Source organism: Apteryx rowi, unplaced genomic scaffold, assembly GCF_003343035.1.
Source record: "Apteryx rowi isolate R43461 unplaced genomic scaffold, aptRow1 scaffold_12, whole genome shotgun sequence".
NCBI lineage: Eukaryota > Metazoa > Chordata > Aves > Apterygiformes > Apterygidae > Apteryx > Apteryx rowi.
In genome coordinates, this window is record NW_020447419.1 from 2,828,584 (window position 1) to 2,856,274 (window position 27,691).

Genomic DNA, 27,691 nt, shown 5'->3' on the forward strand with positions numbered 1-27,691 from the left:
GGAGTGTCAAACAGTAGCTTTGAGAAGAGCAGCATATTCCTTTAATTCTTCAGACCCTAGGATTTTTCAGGTGCATGGCTGTGATTCATGGAAACACTGTGGGTATTGATGCTAAAGTGGCTTGCAGCAGCAAGCACCAGGCTTGTACTAGGTTACAGGTGAACCCCATGCACCAGCATTTCCTGCTGTTTTCATAGTATCTTGATGTATGGTTTTTGGCTCTTAGAGGTCACTGGCTTACGGGCATTTCTGCTGAGGATATCCTATTTTTGGAAATAAACCATTCCTCTGTGTTCTAACTTCTCTTGTGGCACACAGTGTGATGATTAACAGGACACCTGGTAGGGTTGGCTAATGATTTAGCGGGTACCTCTGTTTTGAGCTACCCAGCAAAATTGCGTCATATTACCTGTTGCTGAATACAACTTTATAAAGTTGTATTCTTAAAGAGACCTTCTGGTGGGTCTTTTATCCCGGGAGATGATGGCTGTCTCCTGCCACTCATTTGAAAATCGTTTGAGAGCAGCACCAGGAGCTGAATGCTGCTATTTGGTGGTCGCACAGCCAGCCAGCCTCAGAGCCAGTGTTTGTAAAGCATTTCCTAATGAAGGGAAAAGAAGCTGGAGAATTATTTTCTAAGAATAAAAAATCCTGTATGTTTTTTTTGAAAACTACTTTACACTTTGCAAAAATGATTGCTTAGCATCTGGCAGGCTGGGTTTCTGCTGCGTGTGGCAGAGGATACAGTTTGTGTAGTTGCAAGCAATCTACTCAAAAAGCCTTTGTGTAGTCCTGGAGCCCAGGAACTTGTTAATTTTGAGTAGTCATTTTCCACATTTAAACCATTAGAGAGACTATTTTTGGTGACCTAGTTTGAGCTCTTTAAAAAATAATCAAGCAGCATTTTTCAGATCTGATTTGTAGAGGGTCTGTGGCTTGGTTTTGTGACTTGAAATGGAAGTTAGTAGGGGGATAGAAACTGCTTTTTATCTGCCTGGTCCCTTCAGTGCTAACATTTACAGTTGATTTTAGCAGGCCTCTAGGAAGGTTAATCTGACAAAGACTATGACTTGGCTTCGCCACTTCAAGGGTTATTGTTCGACATGCTGCTGGGAAAATAATAAAGTAGTTATGTTTAAATAATGCTTTCTATGTGATAACCTCAAAGTGTGCTACCAAGTATGACTGGGCATGATCCACACACTGTTAAAGCCTGTGGATTCTCTTGCTCCCCAGTGAGTACAATGGGATTTGGATTAAAGAGAGAGCAATTGGGGCACGAGCCAAAATGACTTGCCTTGGGTTACTCACTGACTCTCGTCACTTGGAACCACCAAGCTGCTCAGCCCTGGGTACTGGCTTATTCAGATGAGTTGGCGTGAACAATTTCAGCAAAATGAAGGAGAAGAAAAATACCTGAAAATAAAATCTCTATTTCTAACTTTATAGTATGAATTGGTTTTGCATTTTATGGCAATGCAAAGTTATGTTCTTAAGTATTGGATGGTCTGGAGTGGTATTGCAAGCAGAACCTACTGTATTGGTAATTTGTCCTTCATTTTCTCTGGACACCTCTTCACATCCTGTGGCTAGCAAGGTACTTTATTGCCTTCTGAGCACATCCTGACTTCATGCTCCCTTCAATCTTCTGGACACGAGAGAGGCACATAGCAAAGGTGAGAGGTATTTATGTCCCAAGCAGAAGCACCGAAAGAGAATCCGGATTCCTCAAAAAGAATCTCTGTGATCTTTTTAAGGGTCTGCTAATGAGGGGTTAAATCTGGAGGAAGGGAGAAAGCAGCCCCCCTCTCCAGGAGGCAAAGCAGTGTGCTGTCCTCCCTGACAAGGAAAGGCTCGGGGGCTGTTGAGGTCACTGTGGGGAAAATGTGCAACTGCAACGTATCATCGTGGATGCGTGCACCTCCAGGCAACCTTTGTAAGTTCCTCAGCAGGGCACATGCAAAGCAGGGGGACAACCACAGCAAAGGGCGAGAGCCGTTGTGAGACCACTCCAACTCCTGCTAGTGCCAGCCGGACCCGCCTCTTAGGGAAGTCAAAACTGCTTCTTTGTCCCGCTTGGTCCCTGTGCTCAGCCCGGCTTGACTGGAGCTGAACATCAGACCACAACTGCTTCAAGTGAAAACCTATCACTGCTGCATGTTCTTCCCGAATAATTTATTCTGTGCCTCTATTTTGTGAGCTTAAACACTTTTCTGGGGACCAGAATCTGGCAAAGAAGATTGTAGCATTGAATCGAGATCAGATTGTTTGTAATTAAAGAGGTTTAGAGTATTAGAAATCTGGGACTTGTATATTTAATTTATATTTGATAAAAAAAGAAGGAAATTAGTAGTTTACCAGTTTCTATTACCATTTTCACGTTTCTGTAGCTCAAAAGTATCTTGAGCCAAAAATTGAGATATGGCAAATGTTCTAAATACTGTTTAATTTATTTTTTTTACTGAAAAAAATATGTAAATGCCTGAGAAATTATACTTTGAAAAGTGGCTACTGCAAATTAACTGCATTTCATATGGATCTTACTTTGCATTTTTAATACACATAATGCGTGTCCTAAATTGCATGATTTGCATTATAAACCAGAACAGCTCCTATGTCGCTGTTGCTGTCCAACAGTTGAATAACAAGGCTTTTCTTTCCAAACTGTATAAATACATATTTACCCAAATGATGCAATTTAGGGCTCTTTTATTTACATTTTTTCTGGTCAGTCAATCACTGATATCTTTTATACTCGACGCTTTTTAGATGTATCTGAGTATATGTAGCATTTGAGGAATGTAAGCACCAGACATAAGCTAGAAATAATACTCTATGAACTGCTCTGATTGTTTGGCTCTGATGTTGGCCTCTTCTCCGTCTCTACTCTTGACTTCTGTAAAATGTTGTGTTATCATGTTGTGACGTTTTCAACCATAATGTTTTTAAGAGTTGTTATAGCCCTGGTAAACTTGCTGTGATGGGCCTGCGGTGTTGGTGTCCCTGTGGTGTTGAGCTTCCATCAGCCCAGGAGACACCAGCCCAATTTCTTTGTTTTGCTGTTTGGATCCTGGCTCTCTCGGCTAACCAAGCTCTGGGCAGGGACGGTTCAGGGCACCCTGGCTCTTTCCTGGAGTTTTACTTTGGTGCACGTTTCATCGGGATGCAGGATAACAAAAGCATGCCCAGCCGCTGTCTCTTCACTAGTCCAAAGCGTACTTTCAGCATTCAGAAACTTTCTCCCTCTGGTCCTGCTTTGCTTCTCCATCCTTCTGCTGTCTGAAGTGTCTGGAGAGAGTGTTACATGGCCTCCATCTTGTCACCATCGACCTTTTCAGTTGTTCAGAGCCCCCACCCAGGCCATCCACTGGCTATTTCCGGCCAGCCTGTGAGTAGTAGTTGTCTTGGACTGGTCGTCTGCATTGCCCAAGGAGATCTTGTTTATAGGTTTAATATTCCTCCGTTGTTAGCATGGTGTTACCACTCCTTGAACTTCAATCCAGGATAGAGGTTAAAATCACGACTGATCTTGAGCCAGCCATCTTCAGTACATGTTGGCTTGAACATGAAGAGGGAGAAGAGTAAATGGGTGGATAAAGTTGCTGTTTCATTTGTTCAGTCTTCGCTACCCTAAGCCTTCAAAGCTTATGTGTTCCTGCTATATGTCTGTCATTCAGTTTCCCATCCTTTTAACTTTTGAATTTATTGGCCAGGTTCAGCCAAATCCGTCAGAGAGGTAGGATTTCCAAGGATAATATGTTATGGCAAGGATTGTGAAAATAAGCACCTGGGTGGATGAAAGGGACCCACGTTAGTGCCTCCCTAAAGGGATTCGCTGCAGCTTTAACTTTCACAACCGCATTATTAGCCACCAGCAAATCCTCACCAGGAAGCACTAGGCAAATCCCAAATTCATGCTTTCTGCTGCTCACAAAACTACATTCTCTCCCTAACCGCCTGCCCTTGACCATAGCACTGCAGCCTCCAGACTCTAATTATATGCCCTTGTTCATGTCGTGGGAATGCTCAGCTGTGGTGGACAAGGTGATTTAAGTGAGCAGGATGTTTAAATATCTCTTGCTTAAATTAGAAGAAGCTCAGAGAAAGGTAAGAGTGTTATGCTGCATCACAGAACCCAGCAAATAGGCATAATATTGGTTGAAATTCAGAACCTGCTTGTGAATTTAACTATGAGTTGTGCAAATCTAACAGCTCTTGAGTTGAGTGTAGCTATGTACATAGCCACATAAAAATGACAGCATCACTGAAAACGTTTACTCCTACTCTTGTTGTTTTTGTTCCTGCGTAACTATAAACGCCATTAGTCACTGCATGTCTCCAGCTCCTAAGAGAGCATGTCCTCCCCATTATAGCCGCGTAGTACCAGACTGCGGGGTGCGAGGTACAGCTTGCAAATCCAGCTGTGGACAGCACTGAACCTAACTTTCAGGCTTGCAGGCTGCTGGTAGAGCGCACGCTGGAGCTAGTCCTGCAGTTTGCTAGCTCGTGTTCACTGCCACACATGCTTCAGGAGGAGGGAAAAGTGACAGTGCAGCATATCCAGTCATATCGGGGAGGCCTAGGACCAAAGCTTTTCAGATAAATGAAATATGATTATGATAAATGATAGAGGCAAAAGCATTTTATGCTGGTCTAATCATATATACCTGACTGAAAAAATCCAATAAGTGCCTGTGGAATTAATGTGGTCCTGCTTACCCGGCTATGCAGGACCTGTGCTGGTGCCAGCAGTGTCAGACATGCAACTCCCTCTGTGTTCCTAAAGGCTCGGGGACGAGGACTGTTTGATGTGTTGTCTGGTCAGTGAATGATTTTCCATTAGAGAACTGCAGATGGCAGGAGCCCTGGAGAAGCACCGTGCTTGCTCGAGGGGCTGGGGGGAAGCAGCTGGTTGGTGTCGGTGAGCAGCAGCCTTTCTACTTGATTACAAGCACTGAGTGGTCTCCAAAAGGAAGCCGATGCGATCCTTTTTCTTCTTTTTCTTTTCCTTTCCTTTTTCCTTTTCCTTTTTTCTTTTCCTTTTTTCTTTTCCTTTTTCTTTTCCTTTTCCTTTTTTCTTTTTCTTTTCCTTTTTTCTTTTTCTTTTCCTTTTTCTTTTCCTTTTTTTTTTTTTTTTTTTGCCAGGAGCTGCCAAGCTGAGACTTGGGAGTATTAAGCGTGGCAGCAAGGGAGATGTCAGGGCTCCAGTGGTGGGAAGTGAGAGATGYGCTGCGCAGTTCCTCACCTGGGTATTGCCCGGGGAGCTGCGGGCTTCAAGGGACATGCACAATTTACRCCAGCAGAGGATCTAACCAGTTTTTGCAGTACTTCATCCTGGTGATAGCCTGTGTTATGCAGAATGAGCCGATCCTAAAATAGCTTTCAGTAAGCACCAGTTTGGTTTTTGTGACACCAAAAGCATGCACTGCTTCAATCAACATTTTCAGTGCATCCTTTCTGTTGTGCCTGTCTCAATGCAGCCTTGCACACTGGAGGGATCTCACTCTCTGACTCTGTCTTCACTTACTACTTTGATATTATATTGGCATCACCTCCCTGTTCCCTTGTGTCCCCCTCCCCAGCTGTGTTTCTCCCCGTGCAGGAGTTACAAACATCTAGTAAAATGCTTCGTTCTGCATTTCATGCCTATGCAAATGGCTGTGTCCTTCTGGAGTGCATAATGAAATCCTTAGCTACCAAAGTGGAACCACATTGTAAAATTATCCCTGGTTATATCGACAGTAAGAACTGCTCAGTCTCCTGTAGTCTCTCTTGAACCTATACGTTTGCGACATGGAAAGCAAAAGCGTATTTGCTGAGTGGTGTGCAGAAACGGTAGAAAGGAGCAGAGCTGCCTCAGTAGCAAAACGCCTTCGTGTCGAAAGTCACCTCGGAGGTGAGGAGAGGGAGGGAACAGCGGCAGCAGGATACAGAAGGACTGGGAAGTGAAGACACTAACATAAACAGTCCCTTTGCCTGCTGAAAACCCAGCAGGATGATGATAAAGTGCACAATGTTTATTGATATCTGAATGACTATTTGTTGCAAAAAATGCATTTGAGAACTTAGCATAAACTCAGTTATCTGATTCTAGCACAGCTTAGTATTTATTAGGAAATACAAGGCTTTTTATAGCCATTGTTCACCTTAGGGGGAGAATAAAAAAAAAGGAAAGCCATTTTATTTTAATAGCACTGACTTCCCAATCTAAGCACTCTGTACTAGCAGCTTGGTTGCAGAGTGGAAAGAAATGGTGGATATTACCATTTATCCTTTGTTATGGAACACTATCAGCCCTTTCTATCTCCATCAGCAGAGCCAGGCAATAATTTACTGCAGGGGACACTGAGGGATATCAGCTCCCAAGCTACTTCAGTTCAGATACTTTGTCATCATGAGCTTTCAAGAAGGTAAATAAGTTGATTAAAGGGGGAGATTTGTCATGATGGCATTTTTTGCCCACCTAGAAGGCAGTGCCCTTTCCCTCCCTCCTTATCTTACCCCTGCCTTTCTCTTTTGCACTTTCTCTTGCACTGAGTTTTTTTGTGTAAATAAGCATCGATAAAGAGCTACATTCTTAGCTGTGCCTAGGACTATCAAATATTATRTATAGGTTGTGTAAATGACACTGATTAGCCAAGTGTCATGGGTTTGAGGAGAAGAGTTCAATCAGAGCAGGAGGAGTGTTGGTCAAGCACATGCAYGATCAACTCTTCAGATGCTTGAGAAATTTCTGCTAATACTCAGAAAAGCAGGACCTAGGAAAGGCTGTCAATAACTGTAAAAGGTGAAGAGACATACCTGGTGTAGCATTATTTTTTCTGGGGTCTGTTTTCACACTTCCTAAACCTTATGTGACAGTTTCCACGTTTGGTGGTTTGTCTCCATAAATTCATAAACGTGCTGAATCAGGGCAGGAGTAGGGAGCTAAGGAAAGATGCTTTGGTTATGGAACAGRCAGCAGCTCAGCACTCTCATCGTCTGTCCCTGTCTCCTGATTTTCTGTGAGTAGGAAGTTTAGAGCTGAATGTCTTGCAGTAATTTCCAGAGCTAGTCATATTGTAGATAGGCACTGAACGAGCTTCCAGGCAGAGCTTGTGGCTCTGCTGATTTGCGTCTAATTTGACCTGTAGGAAAATTTTGTTGTCCATCCTGATGTGTTTCAGGTGGAGCCTGGTTGATTATGACCCAATGCCTTKTGATATGCTGTGATTTGATTTTGTTTTCAGGAAGTAAAACTGTAGTTCTGCTCCAGTAGAGGCCAAGTCAGAATCTGGAGGTAGGAGAAATGTGGTGCCTTATGCTTTGAGCCCATGCTGCTATATAGATTCATCCAAGGGATATGCCAGGAGTTTTGTTGTGACAAAGCAGGAAATATGTCCAGATGTGCAAGAGGTTATGTGTGGGCTAAGTTGTGTCTGTAGACACAAAATGCAAATGAATCTGTATATTAAAGAAATGCATGCTGGTTAAGAGGACATTCATGAGTGTGCTCTGAATTTACTTTTCATGAAAGAAATAGCTCATAGGGAGTTTTAATTTCACACAGTTGACAGCAAAGAGCATACATCAAGAATGCTTAGACGTTTTCTTTTCTATAACGTTTTTCTTGTTGCCTATTGGCAAGGCAAGAAAGGGCTAAAAGCAAACCTCTGCACCATGGCAGTCTTCTGAGACAACTGGCCTCCAAAACAGAAGGCAGCCTGAGAGTTTTACGTAAAGCATGACTTCGAAGAAAGGTATCAGAAACTCTTTACCCAAAGATGCTCTCTTGACTAAATTATTCTCCTGTCCAAATGTTGTTGGGTTTGAAACAACGATGGGATTTGACACAATGACATCACCCAGGGAGGACATCCTGATGTAGAAAAGACAGCATTTCCATCTGTGTTAGGATGGCAGCAGCTGCACATGGTTAAGTACCTCACTGAGCAGGGACAGGCCCAAGACTTGCCCAATTTGGAGCACATTTTTAAAGTACGGCTGAATTGGAGCCCAGTGCCCAATTCAGAGAACATTGAAGCATGTGCTTTAACTCACAGAGCAAGACTTAAGCTCTTCCAGTTGTTGCACATGCTTAAATGCCACCATCCCCAAGTACTGGAGTTTCAATTTCCAAAGTCTTTTCTCAGCAAAAACTGTGGTTGAAGTCACCTGGCCGTAGCTGGCTGTAATGTGGTTCTTCATCCTCCTGCCAGAACTGCGAATGAGACTCCCTGCGGAGGCAGAGGGACAGTGATCGGGGAGAGCTGGTATGGGCACCATGAGTGATCACCTGGCACTCAGCAAAGCCTCTGGGGACACCAAAAGGAGCTCCTGAACCTACTCTGCAGTTCAGGAGCTCTCCAAATCAGCCCTGAACCTGTTTGTTTTTGTGAAAGGAAAATATTTCCTTCTACCCAATGTGCCACATAATTGCTAAAATTAAAACACACATTCAGTGTTGTCAGTACTGTTCCAATTAATCCTGGAATAATTTTCCTAGAAGGAAAACACCTGCCGTGAGGAGCAGCGAAAGCAGGCAGAACTGTTGCTGGGCCACCTGTTGTGTACCACTCCCCTTCGCGGGCACACGTATGCAATCCCGTCGTCTGCTCCAACCAGCCCAGTTCCTCGGGTAGCCAGCGGTGCAGAAACGGATGGCTTGCTGACGAAGATAAGAGTTGTGAAATATTTTTGATTCTATGCAAGAACAGAGCATGAAACTAATTAATTAAAACTATTGGGAGTTTCTTTGAAGCRGCCTGTGATTAAACATAAGGATTTACCGTGGAACAATTAGGTAAATTTGGCCTCAGGTATCTCCCCCCACTTCTTGATCCCTAGAGAAGGAGGGATGAGTTTCTGCTGTAGAGTTATGCTTTTTTGGAGTTCTGTTTTAATTGACTCAGCTTTGKTTATAAATCTCATCGAGAACAGCCAACACAAAGGATGTACGTTAATTTTTAGGCTTCCCATGAGTTAACGTTGACTCCAGCAGAAAAGGAAAAAGTATTTTGCCTGGATGTTGGCAACAACAGAATGTGAAATGTCATGAGAATGGACGGGAGGTTTTAGCCTCTGGTATCTTCTGGATCTTCTTATCTCATCTGTACCTTCAGTCTAATATTTTCAACAAGAGGGGCAAAGATTGGTACAGTGAAACTTCTCCACCTGATGTTGTCCCTTAGATCATCATGTTACGTAGAAAGCAGGGGATCAGCTGAAAAGGCACATTTCTGTGGTCCTCCATTCTCTGTTCCCTGAAGGCTGCTGTGAATCTAGTTGTTTGGGTTATCAGAGTCCCATATAGCCATTTGTACCATTTTGATAATATTATGGCAAGGTGAGCCCACTGGAGGACCAGGGTAGTAATTATATCTTCAGATAGGAAATGCCTGCTGATTTTTAGATGCTGGTAAGCAGCTTTAACCTTACTCTTTGGGCTCCACATGAGCCCAAAGGAAAAAGGCAAGATGGAAGAGCCAGYGAAACTTCACTGGAAATTGCAGGTTTGCTTGTATTTGTAGTAGAGGATGCGCAGACATCATGATAGGCTCTGTTTTAAGGGATAATTAGAAGGAAATGTTTATATGGAACAGCATTGTCTCACTTCCCTTTGCTAAGCTTTAAGCATTGACTTCCAAAGATCAGGGCAGTTTTTCTGTAACTACTGATAATTTGCGTTATACTTTTGACTTTGAAACTTCATTCTGGTTAAGAATTCTGTTATGCAGCATAAGAACATAGTACTGACGCAGACCTTTCACTTTTCTGAAAAGCTTATGGCCTGAATGTTTGAGAGAGGGGGAAAAAATGTGACAGAAAGGAAATACTGGAAATATTGCTAATCCGTCTTTTATAGATGGAACACAGAGAAGCAGAGAGAGAATAGTATATTAATTGCTGTCAATATCTGGGAGCAGTTTGAACTAAAGGACAGTGCTGGCACACAAACAAGTGTCAAATGAAATTAAAAAAAAGTCTGTTTTTTAGAAAGCGTGGACAGGTGACAGTTGCCGCCTTTCTGAAGCTGCAGTTCAGCAGTAGCCAAAGCCAAAAGCTCTTGCGCTGACAGGCCTCTAACATTCACACATGCAAATGTAATTAAGGTCTGCAAGGGTTGCATCCTGGGCAGAATTTATCCCTTGCTTTGTAATGCTTTAATTCAGTATCAAATATTCATGGACTGGCAGGGTCAAATGGGGATAAGAAAGTACTGTAACAGACACTGGCAAAGTAGGGTGTCAGAGTATTCAGCCAGAAGGTCAACCGTCCATGGAAACCCATGAGAACAAATACAGGAAATATTCTGCTGCATCTCTTGAGTTACAGAGCGAAGCAGGACTGCCCCAGCATTCACGTGCAACCTGTGCGAGCACACACGCGCACAGACACACACGGTATTTCAAATGAACAGTTGGCCAAATGTGCCAGCATTTGGCTGACTGTATAGCTACACGTGTATGTTTGCCAAATTTGAGATGCATTCAGCAGTTTGCACCTAACAGTTCTCTCAAATCTCATGGTTTTGAGGGATGGAAAAGGCCGTGTTACAGCCCTCCTGGAAACATCTATACACATGTATACATCTGTACAAGGTGCATCTGATGCAGCCGGTGTGAGAGTTTGCAGTTCTCTGAGACTGGGTTCAGGTCGTGAAGCAAGGCTGGAGAAACAGCCCTCAGCCAATGGCATCATGTAAGAAATTCAAGCAAGCTGTGAATAATGAGTTATTACATGTCAAACTGTCTCGTCTCTGTCTAGGGCCATGTAAGAAGAAGGAGTAAAGCTTGCCAAAAATAATGGGATATGCATAGACTGTGGAACATTATAGAGAGAGCAGTTGTCCGGCTGCAACTTTGGGACACAGTAGTTTTTTTTTTAACGGGTTTACAGAACTTCAGGAAATGTATTGATGTATTGAGGAATGATTGAGGAAATGTATTGATGCTGGAAGCTGCCACTGAATGTACTGAATATACACTCTTGATCCATCTCCAAGAGTAAAATACTCTGCCCTACCTTCTTTTTGCCCAATTGGATCTCAAAAGCACTGGATGCTGCAAGTGAAAGAGAATTGAGTAAAAAGTTAAAATAAATAAATAAATAATATTTTGGAGCCAGAAATGCCTGCAACTTTAACCTGATATTATACCTGTCTGTTTAGCCTTAAAGTCAGGCTGGATGCTGTGAGGATGAGAACTGGTTTTGCTCAACTGAGGAAAAAACTGTCATTTTGTCCAGGATTTTTCTCTCTTCTCACAGCAGCATGCAATTCAGTGAGCAAACTACCAAAGGACTGCATTTTTAGATGCCTGAAGACAAGAAGTCCTGAGGGAATGCAAACACACACACAATCTTTTTTTAACATATATACATATATATGTGTGTATATATATGTGTGTGTGTATATATATATTTTATTTTTATATATATAAATATATAAATGTGTGTGTGTGTTCTGCAGAAACTCAATTTGTAAAGACTCGAGAGTGGCAAAACTTAATTCTCCAAAATCCTAAGGCACTTTTTAGAGTTAAATTACAGTGGATATATAATTAAAATGGCAATACTATTTGATAAAAGAAAGATATTTAAATAATTCATTTTCCTGTTGGTTATATGGAGTGTGCTTAGGCTTACAAATGCTAAGTAAAAACAGTGTCTCCCGTAATGATCTCAGGATAATCTAACCTTTGATGGTCCTAGCTCAGAGCAACTGACTCTTTCTATATAGTTTACAGACTGTAAAGTAATTAATGTCTGTGAAATACCACTTCTAGCCTTTTGATGTAGCTGGATCCTTGAGCGCTCACAGCCTTCTCTTTCCTCCTGGTGTTCCTGGATCCTGAACTGAATATCGAATGAAGGCCACATTTCCAAGGCTGCCACCAAGCCTCATGGGAGGGAAAACCTCCGCTGGGCTTGCTCAAGCCTGGTCTTGCGTCTTGAATTACCCCCTCGCATCGTCTTTCCCAGGGTGGACACGTGCCCTGTGTGGTTCGTGGGGTTAAGGAGGCAATAATGGCCGTAGTTTGGTCTCCTCAGCCTAGTTTTTGCCCTTTCTCTGGTTTTCGGGCACAGCCTGGCTCCCTCAGGTGCAGCGCTCAGCACTGTCGGGGTCATCACCAGGTCCTGAGCTTTTGGGGGTCTGGCCACTGGACTTCTCCTGTTGAAGGGCACATCCCAGCTCAGGGCTGTACTGGTGAACGCTGTCGGTTTGAGGGTTCAGAAAACATAACTGAAAATCAGCCATGGTTAATTTTATTTAATATTGAGTATAGTAATAGCTCTTGAAAAGCTGTCTTTCAGGGAGAGATAATAAGGGTATTAATAAAAACAGGTGAGGAGAGAAGGTCCTTGTTAGCTTGCTACATTATTTTATCATTGTCAATCAGCTGGGAACTACTTTGAGATTATTCCTGTATAGTTAATAACATTGTTTCTGTGATGACTTTAATGACTGAACCTTTCTTCCGTCCTTAGCTATGATAATAACCACTCTACTTACTCTCCTTCACCAGGCTATTGTGTGTGGTTCAGTACATTAACAAACATTATTAAATATAGAGGTTTCCTCTAATTAAGCCATTGGCAAAAGATTGCTTGTCCAATAATTTGCTGGTGATAAGTATTAAAGGAAATTACATCTTACATAGAGAATTACACTTATCCTGCAATACTTTCCCTAAAAAAAAAAGAACAAAATGATATAAAAATAAAGCAGTAAGATTGCAAACTCAAGCATTCAGGAATTAGATAATGCCACAATTACAGCTGCCTTAATTTGCCTTGCACTGTGAAAGATGTTCTGTCCTTCTCTGTTCCTGATCATGTTCGGTTCCCCTTCCCTCGCTGATCTCCTTTCCTGTTCCCCATCTTTGCCTTTCATAAAATTACCATTTCTTCTGGGATCTTAACTCATAAGATTTTAAGAATTCTTATGTCAAGAGCAAACATTTTTTTTCTAGCCTTGTTCTGGGAAAAGAAAGAAATAATTTCCTGCTGAAATTTTCAAAGAAACAAACAAACAAACTAGAAACTCGCCTATAATTGAAAAAGAAAGACGAGTTGTTTGTGAACGCTGAGGAAAATATTGCTTTCAATTTTCAATAATCGTAGGCAGGAGCAATGGTATATTTAAGGTGTGTCTGGTTATTAAAAATGCTGGACATAGTAAAAAAGCTCCCATCTCCCATAAGATTGTGCATATTGCCCAGTGCAGGAACCACATTGAAAAGATATTGTATGGAAGAAGTTTTTAACATGCCCCCTTGAAAACAGTGGTGAAACGAATGCAGAAATATCTTATCTTTATGGTTAGTTCAGTCACTGCAGGTGAGAGGTTGTTTTCGTGATTGCTGGTACACTGCATAATAATCTCAAAATCTGGAGTATACATGTCCTTCCTGAAAAATATCTCAGTATTTAAAAATCAGATGTATTTACTAATTGCTCTCATCTTATAAATTATTAATCTAGTCTTGAAGGAGACTTTAATAATCTATTAAAGCCTGAATAACAGAGCTATTCTCCAGCTCCTACATAAACAAAACAAAAACACATCTTTAAAAACAACCAGAAGCCTCTTCACTTTTTATCTTAATGGAAATAAACCTAATCAAAAGCCAGTGATTAATGAGTCTCTCCAGGGTTTCTATTCTAGAAGAGATTAGAGATTCACAAAGGCTGAAACCGTTTCAATAGTTGAGGTGTGAGGCTGAGCTGAGATTGTGTGTTTGTACATGCTCAGCTAGAAACAGAGCTGCTAAAATCCAATATTTGGATGAAGATTCTCCTCCTCCTCAAGAAAGAGCGGGCAAACATTCAAAAAGCACTCCAATATTTACTAATTTGTGTGTGCAAAGATGTCCTAGAACGCCAATAAAGTCAGTTCCTCACAGGAAATGCATTTAAAATCCTCATTAAAGAGTGATTGTTGCACATACGAAATGACCCAAAAGTGTGTTTTAAGAAAGCGTTTTCTTGGAAAAGAAAAGAAAAGCTCTTCAGGAAAACTAACTGCTTTTTCAGGATTGGACAGCCGTCGTTTGCTGCTTGCAAAAAACAAAAGCTCAGACGGAAGGAGTTGAGCTGAAATTTGACAGGGTTACCGCATCTTCACTTCGCGCAGTTGCTTTCTGAATTCTGATGCAGAAACAGTCTTGTGCTTTCCGAAGTGGCCTGACAGCTTCACTTGCTGTTTCAATAGAAAGATATAAAAATCCTGTTGTTCAACTCCACCTCTGTACCAGATCTCCAGAATGCTTAATTCATTCTGCTTCACTCCAAGGAGTGGGAATCATGCCAGCCAGTGTCATCCATTGCTTCCACAGCAAAAGGTGGAGAAATTTTAATAAATGTATTTAATTCATCTGACTAACTATAGACTTGCCAGTAATTCATATCAACTAATCTGGCTTTGTACTAGGAAAAAAGAAAACACAGTGTCCAATGCACAAAGCCTGTCACTCATCATATATTAAATGAACAAATGAAAAATTCCTTCTACTGTTCAGTATGCACAAAACATTTTGTAGGATCTTTGTGGTCAGCTTATTTAAAGTGCTGCGTAATTCTGGACACATTGTGAGAGACACCACTGCTTTTGTCATGTGTGTTCTTCCGTTTGACTTCTGATCGGTCACTTGACCATTCATAGCCATCGTGGGAAAGGCATCCTTGTTAACCTCTGCTTTTTGCTCCCTGTGTAAAACTTCTTGCAGTTGCTGTCTTGGGCTCCATTTAAACTGGGCAACCTGGGGGTGCATTTGAACGGCACAAGACTCTGAGCAGCAGTCCTCCTCCTCCATCTCCCCTCTCGCTCCCTGGGAAGGAGACGTGGGCATGGAGGTTGGATGGGCTCCCATTACATTGCTAGGAAAACACCTCTGCTCCAAGGACTATACAGTCTAACCACGAAAAACAAATGCGAAAGCTGAGAGCAGACCCTGACATCCCAATGCRGTGCCCTCTCTGCTAGACCACGCTGCCTCTCTACGGCAGTTTGTCATCCTTTCCACGACAGTCTTTGCTTTCCCGGTAAAAGTGTCCTGAGACCTTTGAATATGCACATAGGCTGTGGCTGTCTAAGGCAAGTTGGTAAAAGTGAATGCATTTCCCCATGTTTATTACTTTCCTAAAATCCTTCCAGAGGGCTGACGTTATTTTGTTTATGAAATGGTATTTTGTGCAATTTTATGTTGCATGGAAAGAAACCAAGATTTACTTGACTGAAGCTCCCAAATGCAGAGAAAGCAAAAGGCATTAATCTCTCCAGCTGGCAGTTCTGTAACTGGGCAGCTAACTTCTGATGTGTTCAGTAGTAGCTATGTTATGAACAAACTCAAAACACCCCAAATGGTAAAGCATTTCATAACAGCGTGATGCTCTCATTTTAATCTTTCCGATCTAATTTATGACTAAGTTTTCCCTTGGGAGATTGTACAGTAAACTTCCAAGGAAACCACTCAGCAAATATATTAAAGGCCAATTGGGTGTCCAGATATAATGTTAAAATTCTTCTTGACTTTCTAAATATGTGGCCATCCATAGGTTTCCTCAGGACAGTAAGATGTTAGCTGTAAAGGCTGGGTTATTATAGAGTGGAGACTTTGTCGAGGTCATAACATTACTCAACTTAAATAGCTTAGGATTTATTATACACAGGCACTCTATGCACCTAAAAGTTAGGTGCTTCCTAAGCAGAGATCCTAACAGAGAAATTACATTTTAGAAGGAAAACATTAGGAAGACTCAGATGTTGACAGAAACCTAATCAGTTTCTGCATTCATATGACATTTTTAGCTGAAAAACAGGTATGAACATGTAGTACCAGCTGATAAGTGACTTCTTTGACAAATAAGGTTTTAAGAGATTACATATGAGCTTAAGTCTAGCTCAGTCAGTATGAAAAAAAATTTGAATATGTCTTTAGAAACTGTATTTCAAATTTGAAAGCTTAATCATCTGTTATTTTCCCATTATTTTCATGCTCCCATTGCCATATTATTTTATTATTATTTTATTTTTCACCTCCCACATTCTTTTTCCAGCAATACTTTGCAAAATGAGTCAAGATATATAATTGAGAGGCTCCCCACATTTTTATCCATCACCATCACTTATACATTATTTATGGGCTTCCTATGTAAATGCCAGATTTGGACATTGATCTGCAGTTTAATGAATTCTAGACTGGCATTTGTTTTGTCTCTAGGCCTTCCCTAGGCCCTTTTCTAACTTATGTAATCCTGAGACGCAGCCTAATTTGCTTCAGGTATGCAAGAGCATGATTTCTACGTCAGACTCCGTAAATAAAAAAATACACACCTACTTCTCCTGTGTCCCTGTTGTATCAAAAGGCTCACACTTGGAATAACCCAGTGTAAAGACTTACCATTAAGAAAACAAAACTTTGGTTCAACAACTCTAGTTTCAACAAATTACGTGGCAAAACTTTCACTTATAAATCTCCAAAGACTTTAACAATAGATGCATCTAACTGACTGCTACTTTAAATTTCAGGAAAGTTAGTGTTATGTTCAGTCCATTGATCTGTTGCTCAAGATACCATTAATATTTTGTATTCATATTTACAAAGAAGACTAGACGCCTGCGAGGGCAAGAGTATAATTTAAAGTCTCTACCCGTTGTCTTAAATATTGAATCGCAGTTCAATTCTGCAGCCATGCAGCAGCACGCATCTCCTCAGGTAGAACTTTTAGCAAAATTATAACCAAGCCTTTTCTTTTGCTTCAATTCAGCTTGAAGCAAACCAGAAAACCTTTTTTTTTTTTTTTTTTTTTTTTGGTAACAAATCTGAATCAAAACTGCAACTTTAGTATTTTAGATAATACATTTTCTGCAGTTCTGAGGCAACTCCAGTTATGATACACCATTTGCTTCTGGATCAGGTACCAGAAAAATGTTTTCCCTGATCTATATCCTGAACTTCAGCGCTGTGTTCAAACCGGAGGGTTTCTCATTGAAGCTTGTACTGCATATCCCAGAAACTACTGATGCTCAGAAAGGCTTAACAGCACAATTTCATGAATGTTGAGGTAACTGAAGAGTACACAGCTTGGAAGAAGACAAGACAGGAGCTTGTTCTGAAACAAATTCCTCCCGTATGTGTCCTGTGCTAGTTCTGATGTTGTCTCTAAATGGGGAGTCATTTTAGACATGAGAAACATCAGCACGTGCTACATAGTTCTCATAGTTATGGATGGGGCTTTGAAAGAAGCTTGAAACAGCCACGTGCCTCAATCCTGTAAAATACGTCCCGTGAACTCCTCTGAAAATCTCAGTTCACCTTGCCATTAACAATTCTTTGTCATCAATCAATGAGCAATGCATGGAACAGCTAATTGAGCTCCATAAATTACAGCAGGCTAGCAATTCCCACATAGTGATGTTGCAGATATTATAGTTTCCTTTAGAGTTAGCACTGTAAATGCTGTAGCAGCTTGGAGACCGCTTTGTGATAATTCAATGAACGTTAATTTTTTAATTGTGATAATGAAAGATAGGCTTTATTTCATCACTGAAAATTTATGACGAATTAATAAAAAATAACTGATGACCTTTTTGGTTACCACCATGCTCACAGACATGCTTGGCTGAATTTTGTGAATATTTTCAAGATGGACATCRTGATTGCCTGGAGAACTTGCTTAAAGTTAAGCAAGTGTTGTCTTTGCAGTATTTCCCTGTATTAAAACCAGGAAATAAATGTAGCCTGTTTGGTTTTGCAGAGTTGAAACCAGATATAAATGTTTACCTTTTAACTGATCAAAAAGCAAAACAGGAAATGCTATGTTCAAGTTAACCTGAGATGTGAAAAGCTKCTGAAACAGGTAATGCGGTGGTAACTATTCACGTTAGTTATTTTACTCGTAGCTTTGCTGTGGCCTGTTGCCTCTATTAAGGTGGAAAAAGAACTGTGTACTTAGGAAAGATTTTTCCCTTTGTATCTTTTAGAAATTTGACTTTCTTATGATTTAATATAACGTGACAAAATGCAGAGTTCACACTGGAGGGTCAGTCTAGCTCTTTGGATCAAAATCACTAGATGTCTGTTATCTGCTGGCAGCTGGATCACATGAGGAGCCTTGCTGATGCTTCATGAAATGGATATTCTCTTAAAATAGAACTTAGTTTATTTGCAACAGGTGGGATTAGAAGTGTGCCCTTGGCTTATTTCCTACATATAGCTAATTTGAACTTCTCTGCCCTTTCTGTTTCTCTTCTCCTGGTGGAGGAAGAAAAAATACCCCTACGTGGACCCCCACGCCTCCTCACATCCTTTGCAGTAGCTGCACTTCTTTCCTCCCCAGCTGCTGTTCGCTGGCACCGGGGCAGAGCCCGCAGGGCCCTCGGTGGCATGGTGACAGCTCTGATCGTCTCCTCTGTCTTAATGTGAACGTTTTTGGAGGGAGGGAAGGGCCCATATCTGAATCCCAGCTTTGTCTCTTGAGTGAATATATGGGTACTTTGTGCATTTTTTTTGTTTTTCTCCAAGAAACGCTCTCATTTTTTAGGTGATCCTCAAGTATTGTCTCACATCCCGTGCTCGTGTTGGTGCTTTTAAACTGAGATCAAAGCAGACTTAAAACATACTTAGCTTTCATACAAAAAAAAAAAAAAGGGGGGGAAATTTAACCCACGATATAGCTCCTTTTGCCCTGTTATCTCACCCCTCACAAGCGTGAACCACTTCACAGTGCTCAGTGTTACTCTGATTGCACAGCTGGGCGGGGGTAGGCTTAATGTTAAGCAGAAAAACAAGTGTTTTACAGAATCAGGGCCGGAGACTGGATAAATAACTTGCCAGCAGATCAAATAATAAGCTGTGTAAACCACGATATAGTTCTCATCAGTGCCTTAGCCACAATCTAACCTTCCTTGATAGATGTTAAAAAGCCTTGGTAGTGTTTATGAGAAACATCAGCTTCCTTAATCATTCATTGATCTGTTGTTCTGGACAGAATGATCAAGTTTTCGCTGTTGTTTTGCTCCTTTTCACTCAGATTTGTTCGACTCAAACCAAAGGAAAATTTAAGATGATGAGCGGCAATCTCATCTCTTACTGCCCGCTGACAGGATATCTTCCGGCTTGGCTTTTGAGAAGTTACAACGCTTTCCCTGTGCTCGGCCAGCATTAGTTATAATTAAAGCCTCTGGGTTTTATGTTTTAATAGAGAGAATCATCTAGAACTCGTTTTTACAGTTCGTCATGTTGAAAAGAACCTCTGAAAATAACCCGTTGTTGTCACTTTGAGGTCCTGTTTCTCTGCTGGCCTTGTCCGTTGGATAACATGCCAGCTTTGGTTCCTGAGAAATCAAGCAACGACGTGCAGGGGAAAGTGGATTCAGGAGGGCCAGCGTTTCTCGCCGGCTGTGTCCTGCAAAAGGACCCGAACGCCGGTCAGTGCCGCTCAGCGCTAGGGTAATAGAAGACGATCAACGGTGAGGAGGATACGGAGGTGGAAGGAGCTGAAAATTGCAGCTTTCAGTTTATAATTTTTCCTTTGTTAAGCAAGAGTGTTTTTCTGAATTGAAACCTGCTATTAGGGGGGGGAAAAAAAGGGCTAAAGAGCTGAGGAAAATAATTTGTTTTTCTTTGAGATGGTAAGAATGAACATATGCCTGGAAGAGTTGCATTAACTGCAAATGAGATTTCAGAATATATAAACAGTGAAAAACAGAAGGCATAAGTACAACCAGGGGGTAAGCGTAAGTGGGGAGGAGGGCAGGGGGAGGCACACCAGAAGTTTTGGGATGGTTTCAGCTTTGTAGAAGCAAAATATCCTGGGGACTAGGTAGCTCTGGTGGCAGGGCCTGCGCCCAGGCAGCCATGGCGGCCTGCCAGGGCCAGGACACGCTGGCTCGTGCCTCCGGCAGGGGCGGTTTGCCCCATCATCGCCAGCGGCACGAGGCGGGTGGGTAGGAGTGGGGCTGCCGGGCCCACGTCATGGCCCTCGGGCACGGTTTGGGGGGGTGGCGGCCTCCATTTTGTAAGGTGGTGACCTCCATTTTGTAAGGTGGCGGCCTGCAGTGGCACGCGGGGGCCAGCAGCAGCCTGGTTTGGGGTTAAATCGCGCAGAAGCATGGATACTTTAGCAGGGTACAAGCTTCTGGTGGCTTCGTTAGCCTTCGTGTGGGCGGGGAGGGGAGCCCTCCCCGGCCAGAGGCGCAGCCAGGGTGGTTGGCTCCAGCCTCACGGGGAAGCCTGTGGCCGCCCCATGGCGGGGGGAGCGTGCGAACCCCATCCAGGTCCTCCGCCCGATGGCAAATTTTGACTGCCAAGCTGAAGGTGGAAGTTGCAACTATCGCTCCTCTCCGCCGGCTTTCTTTCTGCCTTCCCTCTTGCAGCCAAACTTCTCGTTTCCCTTTTAATTTACGCTGCTCCCGTGTCCTCAGCTGCAGGGACTCTGTCGCCGGGGCGGGGGATAAAAAGTTTCTGTTGAAAGCAATGAAATTCATATTATCAAGTTTGTAAAATATTGTGCACGGTCTCGTTCCTGCAGCAAATTTGAGTGTAGTTACCCTTTAGTTTGAAATGTGATTTATCATCGTCTGGGGACGGTTTACTTTCAGGATTAAAAAAAAAAAAAAAAGATTGCCTGTGTAGGGGAAAGTAAAGCCAGTAGGAAACTGGTTTATGGAGCAGCATGCCTGCCATAAACCCTAGGGGAAAAGATGCTTTACCTACAGGACAGGAACGTTTATAGCTTCATCCATTAAATCATAGTAAATTAATAAACATTCCTTTCTGAATGTTTCCAGGAAATATGAGACAGGAGAAGAGAGATCCATTCTCATCCAAGCAGATCTAACCTATGCTTATTAGCTGCGACTTGCCTTTTACAGCCTTAGAAACTGAATGTGCATTTTGCCTTATGAGATTTCCCCGTGTGCTGACTTTTTGGTTGAAAAGAAGCGCTGATCCTTGAGAACAATATACTGTGAAGCACAAGAAGTATTCTTCTTCCATCTAAAAATGAATGCAGATGAGGAATTTTCCTCTGATAATTATATCAGACTGGATTCTGTGACCTGATGTGGTTTTAAAGCAGCTTGTGAGGCTTTAGATTTGTTGAGTATTAATACATTTTCTGTCTTTTCTTCTCTTTTTTTTCTTTTTCCCCCCTGCTAGAAGCATACCCTTTCTTATTTCAGAACCTGATACCTAACATGACAAATCAAATGAGCAGACACCTTTGGCTCTTGAATTCTCAAAAGTGTCTTCTCATCCGCTTTCGAACATCCAAGCATCTGCTAGGAGGGTTTGATGAGCAGCAAGCCTTTTCCCTGAGCAAAGGGGAGTTGGGGAGTTTCAGCCTCTTCTTCATTCAGATCTATACATTCATTCACGCTCCTGTATCCAAACAGCTTTGGGAAGCCAAAATGTGTGTACGTAAGCAGAAGTATTATAGGAACGTGTGTCTGTTTGCAGTCTCGCTCTCTAGGTCCTAAAGCAGTAAGTTGCATCTCAAGAACTGGGAAGATGACAAGGAAAGGCAGGAAAATGCTGGGCAGGAATTTCTAGTCAAAATGATGTTGTAATGGAAAAAAAAAAATCCTGCAAAATCATAATTGTCAGCAAGGAAGTTTGGAGGTTGCTAGACTTTTTTTTATTTCCTCTTTGGAAACTTTTAGCTTTAAGTCTGTTGGTGATTAATCTGTCTCTTCCATTTCAGTTGTAGGTCATGGGAACTGCAGTTTAGTCATTTGCATCCTTGTCCACCTTCCCCCCCCCCCTTTTTCTCCCCCTGGTGGACTGACTCCCAGGAAATGTGTTTTAGCGAGGAACTCCAGCCCAAACAGAAGAATCGAACAAAGAGGCGATACTCAAACTACCACTGCTGTGAGCCCATACACCTTCTTGATGGGACACAGATTAGTGTTGAACCAAAAGCAGTTAAAATAGAACATCAAAATGTCTGAGTTTATTCCTTAGATGGCTGGTTGGTTTGCTTAGTGTTTTTTATATGTATATACATTTAAATATATATGTAGTAGGAAGGGCATACAGAGTTCTGATCCTTGCAAGGGGCAACAAACAAAGCATCCAACTCTTCAGCCCCACTTCTTGTTAGTTAGTTATTGAAATAATTCAGCAGGGCACTGGAAAGTGTTCTGCTTTGTGTACAAAGGGTGGGAGGTTCAAGTCGTGCCTAGTCTTGGCAGGAGTTGCAGAGGAGGAAATCAGGCTAGATGATCCCTTCTGGCATGAGGGTTTGGGTCTGCGTGGAAGCCAATAGGAGTCTTTGCAATGCCTCCAGCAGCGCTTGGAGCGAGCTCTGAGCGGGCAGGTGTCCACTTCTAGTAAGAATCGCATCAAAAGTAGCAACGGCTGGCAAACTGACAGCATCAGCAAGGAGTGGCCAAAACCTGAACTGCCAGCTGCGCTTGCAGTGCAGCTTTCAAGTGAGACCAGTCAGAAAACACGTCACCCTGTAAGATATGTTACTGCTCTTTTTCGTTTAAGTTGGATTAAAAAAAATAAACACCTAGACAAGTAGATCTGGTCAATCAGTATGCCATGTTCTAGTAAATCTGAAAGATTTCAGGTTATTTTGGTCATTTTGATTTGCAAGGATTAATATGGCCATTTTTCCAGTGAATAGTTGCATTTATAGAGGAGAAAATGATGTTGCAGTGCTGATGGAAACTACAGGACTGGAAAGGACCTTCTGGCGCATGTCAAAATACTTGCCAAAATGTCATTTCAGTCAGATAAACCAAACAAAGCACAGCTTCTGGGGTAGGGGGTGGCAATTCACAACAATCAACAACAACAACAAAAATGCCAATTCCATCTTCTCTTCTCAATTTTTCTACTTTGGAATGGCCCGACGTTTGCTAGGGAGTGTCAGCGTAACTTCAGTGCCGTGCTGAACTAGGGCCTTTTCAGGTGGACTTTCTGTATGGCAATAAATAAGGCAGATCCTAAAAATAGAAAGTGTGATTCTGAGTGACAAAAATTGGCAGGAAGGACTTGGTCAGATGCAGTTTTGGAACTGCTTTTAAGGTTTTTTTGATATGATTCCAAGTTAAAAAGTCCCTTTAAATGAATTAGAGCAATCACAGGGCCCCTAGAATATCAGTAGAGAAAGTCATGAGTATAATTTTAATATTTTCTGAATTCTGAAGAAAGCTAGAAAAGCCAGCTTAAGGAAATCTTTACGTACAATAAAAAATAAATTCCTGACCAAACTGGCTAAACTGAAATGTCTGAAAGCAAAGAGCTATCATGAAAGTGCTAGAAAGCTTCTGATTATAATGGAATCAGTGTCCCAGGGTACAATGCAGCTCTGCACTTAATATTGAGCTACTGAACCATACATCTCAACCTAGCTAAACTCACTGGGTTCTCATCAAAGTCCTGCAATGACACTGGGCTCTGTTTAGATGCCAAGCAAGTCTTGAAATAGCTCCAGAGCTTTTTTCATAGCTTCAGCGGAGTACAGAGCTCTGACTTTTGAAGGACAGCCACTGCCCAGAGTTTGCAGCAGATAAACCCTTCCTTGTGTGTATTGCCATGCTCAGTAATAACCCTTTCTTATGTATATTGCCATGCTCGGTAATAATCTTATGAACTTTACACTCAGTTTTATAAACCTAATTAAAAGGTTTATGCACACTTAGGAATGAAATCATGGCAACTGCGCTGAACAGCAAAGCAGGAGCCTGTCCTTTGTGCTGCAGATCCCCATTGCCTTTATTAGTGGTACACACACACGCACGTTTAATTCTATGCCTACTATTGTTAGCTTGCTTATTTTTCTTATGGTATCGACTGGAGGCCCCATCATGTTAGCTATAGTCCAGGCGCATTATTCTAAGCAGGATTTTCTTTCTATGTATTATTTTAAGTATTGACATTGCCAAAGGTGGGGAAAAGGTGTTTGCGTCCGTTGAAGCACACGAGTAGTTATATCAACTTCCGTCCATTAAATACACGCATGCAAACACACACACACACACAGAAATGCACACGTAACTAGTGGCTGCAGGATGCTGCAGGTGGGGAGTTAGGTGAGACTGGAAAGCTGCATTTGAGAGACCCTTTCCAGCATGGAGGTCCCGCTTCTGTGAGCAGCTCGGGGCAGGAGCATCTCTCAGCCTGTCCGAAGGCCATCCAGCTGAGGATGGTGAGGCTCTGGGCATCTTGGCATGAGACAGCTCAAAGAGGTTTGCAGAGTTCTAGGCTGGTTTAAATTATATATTACAAAATATTTGAATATATGTTTTTTTTTGAAAGGGCGTAATTTCAGACAGTTTTTTCTTTTTAAAACAAAAAAATTTTAGTTGTGTTATTGTTTTAGATTTTGAAAAAGAGTTGCTAGTTTTGCTATTGTAGTCGTTTTTACAACTCAGGCAATTCCTGAATATAAGCAGGGGAGTTATGTGAATAGTTCATTTAAAGCAAACAAAGTTTTCAGCAAACCCAAAGGTTTGCTGGTGGCTTTGATGCTGTTTTTGATCCAAGTCTGGGAAATACAGCATGAATAGTTGCAACACCTCAAAATGAAACCTAAAGCTGAATCTTGCAGGTGTTCTGTGATTGGCTTCATTTATTTAGAAATACAAAACCAGGTGGTAATATATGTATGCTTTTTATTTATTTTTTTGGAAACCTGCCCTCCGTTTCTACCCTCCATCTCCTTGTTCCATGGGGAGCTTTTCCAGAGGTCACTCTCTTGCTCCATGGTCCATCCTTTCAGTCTCAGCCCTGAATATCCCGTACAAAAGACAGTTACTAGCACATAGACGATCTTATTTCAACTGTGGCGTCGCCCTGGTGGATTCTGCTTATGTTGTATGGACGCCTTGGACCTAATCGCTAATTTGAATTGGGAAAAATCATCCTTTGGTGTATCTTTTATACTTACTGCGAATTTCTGCTCGAGTTTAATAAAACTGAAAAAAAATCATTACTGCTTAATTTTCTACTTTTCAAACTGGTATCTGCAATAAACTCAAGTTGAAACAGAAATGTGATAAATTTAATAAGTCGAAAAAGAATTTTTTTGCAAACTTTTTTTTCCCTCAAGTGCCAGACTCTTAGTAAAGTAGCCATTGTACGAGAAATCCAGAGTGATCAAACGGGGACTGTTTCTAATGCGTTTATTTCATGTGTCTCTTGCAGTCCATCAGAGAAGTCACGGGCTACGTTTTGGTGGCTTTGAATCAGTTCGAGTACCTGCCACTGGAGAACCTGCGCATTGTTCGCGGGACCAAGCTCTACGAAGACAGATACGCTTTGGCAATATTTCTCAACTACAGAAAGGACGGTAACTTTGGACTCAGGGAACTTGGCTTGAAGAACTTGACTGGTAAGTGAAACTTGTAAACGTGGTGGATTAGTCACAAGAAAAAACAAGCTTATGAATATTTGCCCAGATGTCATTGTGCTCTGTGAACAACAGAGGTACCAGGAGAGCCTGGCAGCTGTACGCACTTGAAAGACTGGTCGGTACTTAATTTGATTCCTTTTTTTGGTTTTCAAATGTACTTTTCTCAGCATTGATCAAAGGCTGTATGTGGACTTCATGCCCAGAGCATATTTGAAACAAAAATAGTTCTTGAAAGATTAGACATTTCTACAAAGTTTTTAGTTTTGAGAAAGTGAGCACGTTGGTCTCCCAGTAATCCTTGTTTATCGCGTATACATTGCCTCAGGTGTTCTGTATTTTCTGGCAAGGAAGTTTAACTCTTGTATCCCCTCAAAAGATAACTGGTTATCTTCTGTTCTTGTTGCTGTCTCTGTCACCATTGCTGCTGCACTGGTGGGGGGCAGGCTGTGCATTTGATGTATTTAATTTTAGAACTCCTTTTTCAAAGAAAAAAGTAGCGTTATATATATAGAGAGAAAAATGCTTATTTTCTTAAGGCGGAAATGTAAGCCAAATCCATGTTTTTGTGTTCATTTGTGAATTTGGGGCTGGATCAAGATATGGGGTAGATCAGAATTTCATTTCTCCCAGCAGAGGGTCTGCAGTGAGTGGTGTCTGGGAGATTAAAAGTTGACTAAATATCACTGGGCTGCTATTTAATATGACGCAGGCAGCAGCAAACTTCTCTAGAGAGTTCCCTGAAAGTATTTTATTTTACACCTGGTCCCTTATGACAAGAGGGTATCAACTGTGATCATTTCGACCTTAGGCTTTTGTGATTGTGCAGTGGACTTATTTCTGCTAGTGGCTAAATGCAGAGCACAAATGACTGATCTGAGCTGGATGTGGAGTTTGAACCTGAAAACACAGAGGTGGAAGCCTTTTGAACTATATTTGGGCACCCTTCACTCTTGGCTTTTTTTATGACGCTGTGTTTAGAATAGCACACAAGTGCCTATAGTTCCCTGTTGTTCAAGCCTCCCTGGGTCATATAGGTATGCTTTCAAAAACAGAGGAGGGAGAAGGAGGCTTGAACTATTTTATGAAATAAAACACAGCTTTGGCTGACTCTTCTTGGTCAGTTTTTTTCTTTCTAGTCAGTTTTCTAATAATTTTCTTTACTGAGGCCATCATGCTGGTATCAGAGTACTTCCTAAGGTCTCTATAGCCCTCCCATCTACTACTTTCTCTTTATCACTGTCATAATCCAATTTCTTCCTCCTCTTTTCCCACGTTTCTTCCTATGCTTCTGATTTAGGGTGTTCATTGTGGCTGTCTCTGCCTTGACATAGCTTAAAGCCATAACATCGTGCACTAATAGTGTTACCTGGTTCTTTGTACACCTTTTCTTGTCTATGGGTCTCAAAATGCTTTACAAAAGACATTAGACAGGATGAAACTAAGATGGAGAGGTGATGTGTGGCCAAGGCCAGAGGAGGACTGAAACCCTTGCCTTTGGGTCTCGGACCATTGCTGCACCGGGTGGTGAGGCTTCTATTTACAGTGCTTGTTTAGCCATGGCTTTGCTGCTCAGCAAGGTAAAAAAGCTTATCTTGTAGGCTCCTGGCTCGAGATTTTGCTCTGGAACCAGCTGACATGCTCCAGTTCAGTTTGACTCCAGAGATTCTCTCTGGAAGGCACTTCTAGATGATAGGCGCAGCACTGAAACTATCCAGCAAATAGCATGTCTTTGCTTTCAAATGACAGGAGAAAACCTGCCTTAGCTCAGCCTCTGAATCTTTCTTAACATGAGATAATCACAGCCACTTCATCTGATTAAGGTGTTTACAAAGCCTTCTGATGGGATTACTTGCCTCAAAATGTATTGTTGTCTCTTGGAAGAAAAGTGCCCTAATAACATTAGCTTGCCTCCACGGAGTGCTTAAAATAGCTTCTGGGTGCTGAATCAAGCCAGTGTGTGCTTCAAAATACCCTTAATATTTTCTAGATAGCATGTGCCAGGGCTCATGAGTCTCTCTAGCAGCTGTTCTTTGACCATTTTGTATACTGGTTAAGTTGCACCTGGCTATTTTAACCCACAACCTGCTGCTTTTTGCAAATGCTCTCCCTGGAGCATATTAATACTTAATTTATTTTCCTAACACATCCTTAGCCTTAATAGCTGCATAAAAATAACTGGTGGTTGTGGGAGTTGGTGATGTTGCAAGGCCATGGTAGATCAGCTGTGCCTGAATCTTCTCTGCGTTTACCAACTGCTCCATATTAACATCAGAAGCAATCAGCGATTTGTGCTTAATTTAAGATGAAGCAGTCCCTGTCAGCTTCTATCCCTGAGGCTTCT

The 27,691-nt window shown here is 41.8% G+C and overlaps 1 protein-coding gene across 1 annotated transcript in view; it reads left to right on the forward strand.

The window, feature by feature from the left end:
- Positions 1-27,691, forward strand: part of ERBB4 (erb-b2 receptor tyrosine kinase 4) — a 380,218-nt gene that overhangs the window by 52,670 nt on the left and 299,857 nt on the right. The window contains exon 2 of the mRNA XM_026088236.1: positions 25,143-25,329. Within this exon, the coding sequence (XP_025944021.1) occupies positions 25,143-25,329 (187 nt within the window). The remainder of the gene's footprint in view (positions 1-25,142; positions 25,330-27,691) is intronic.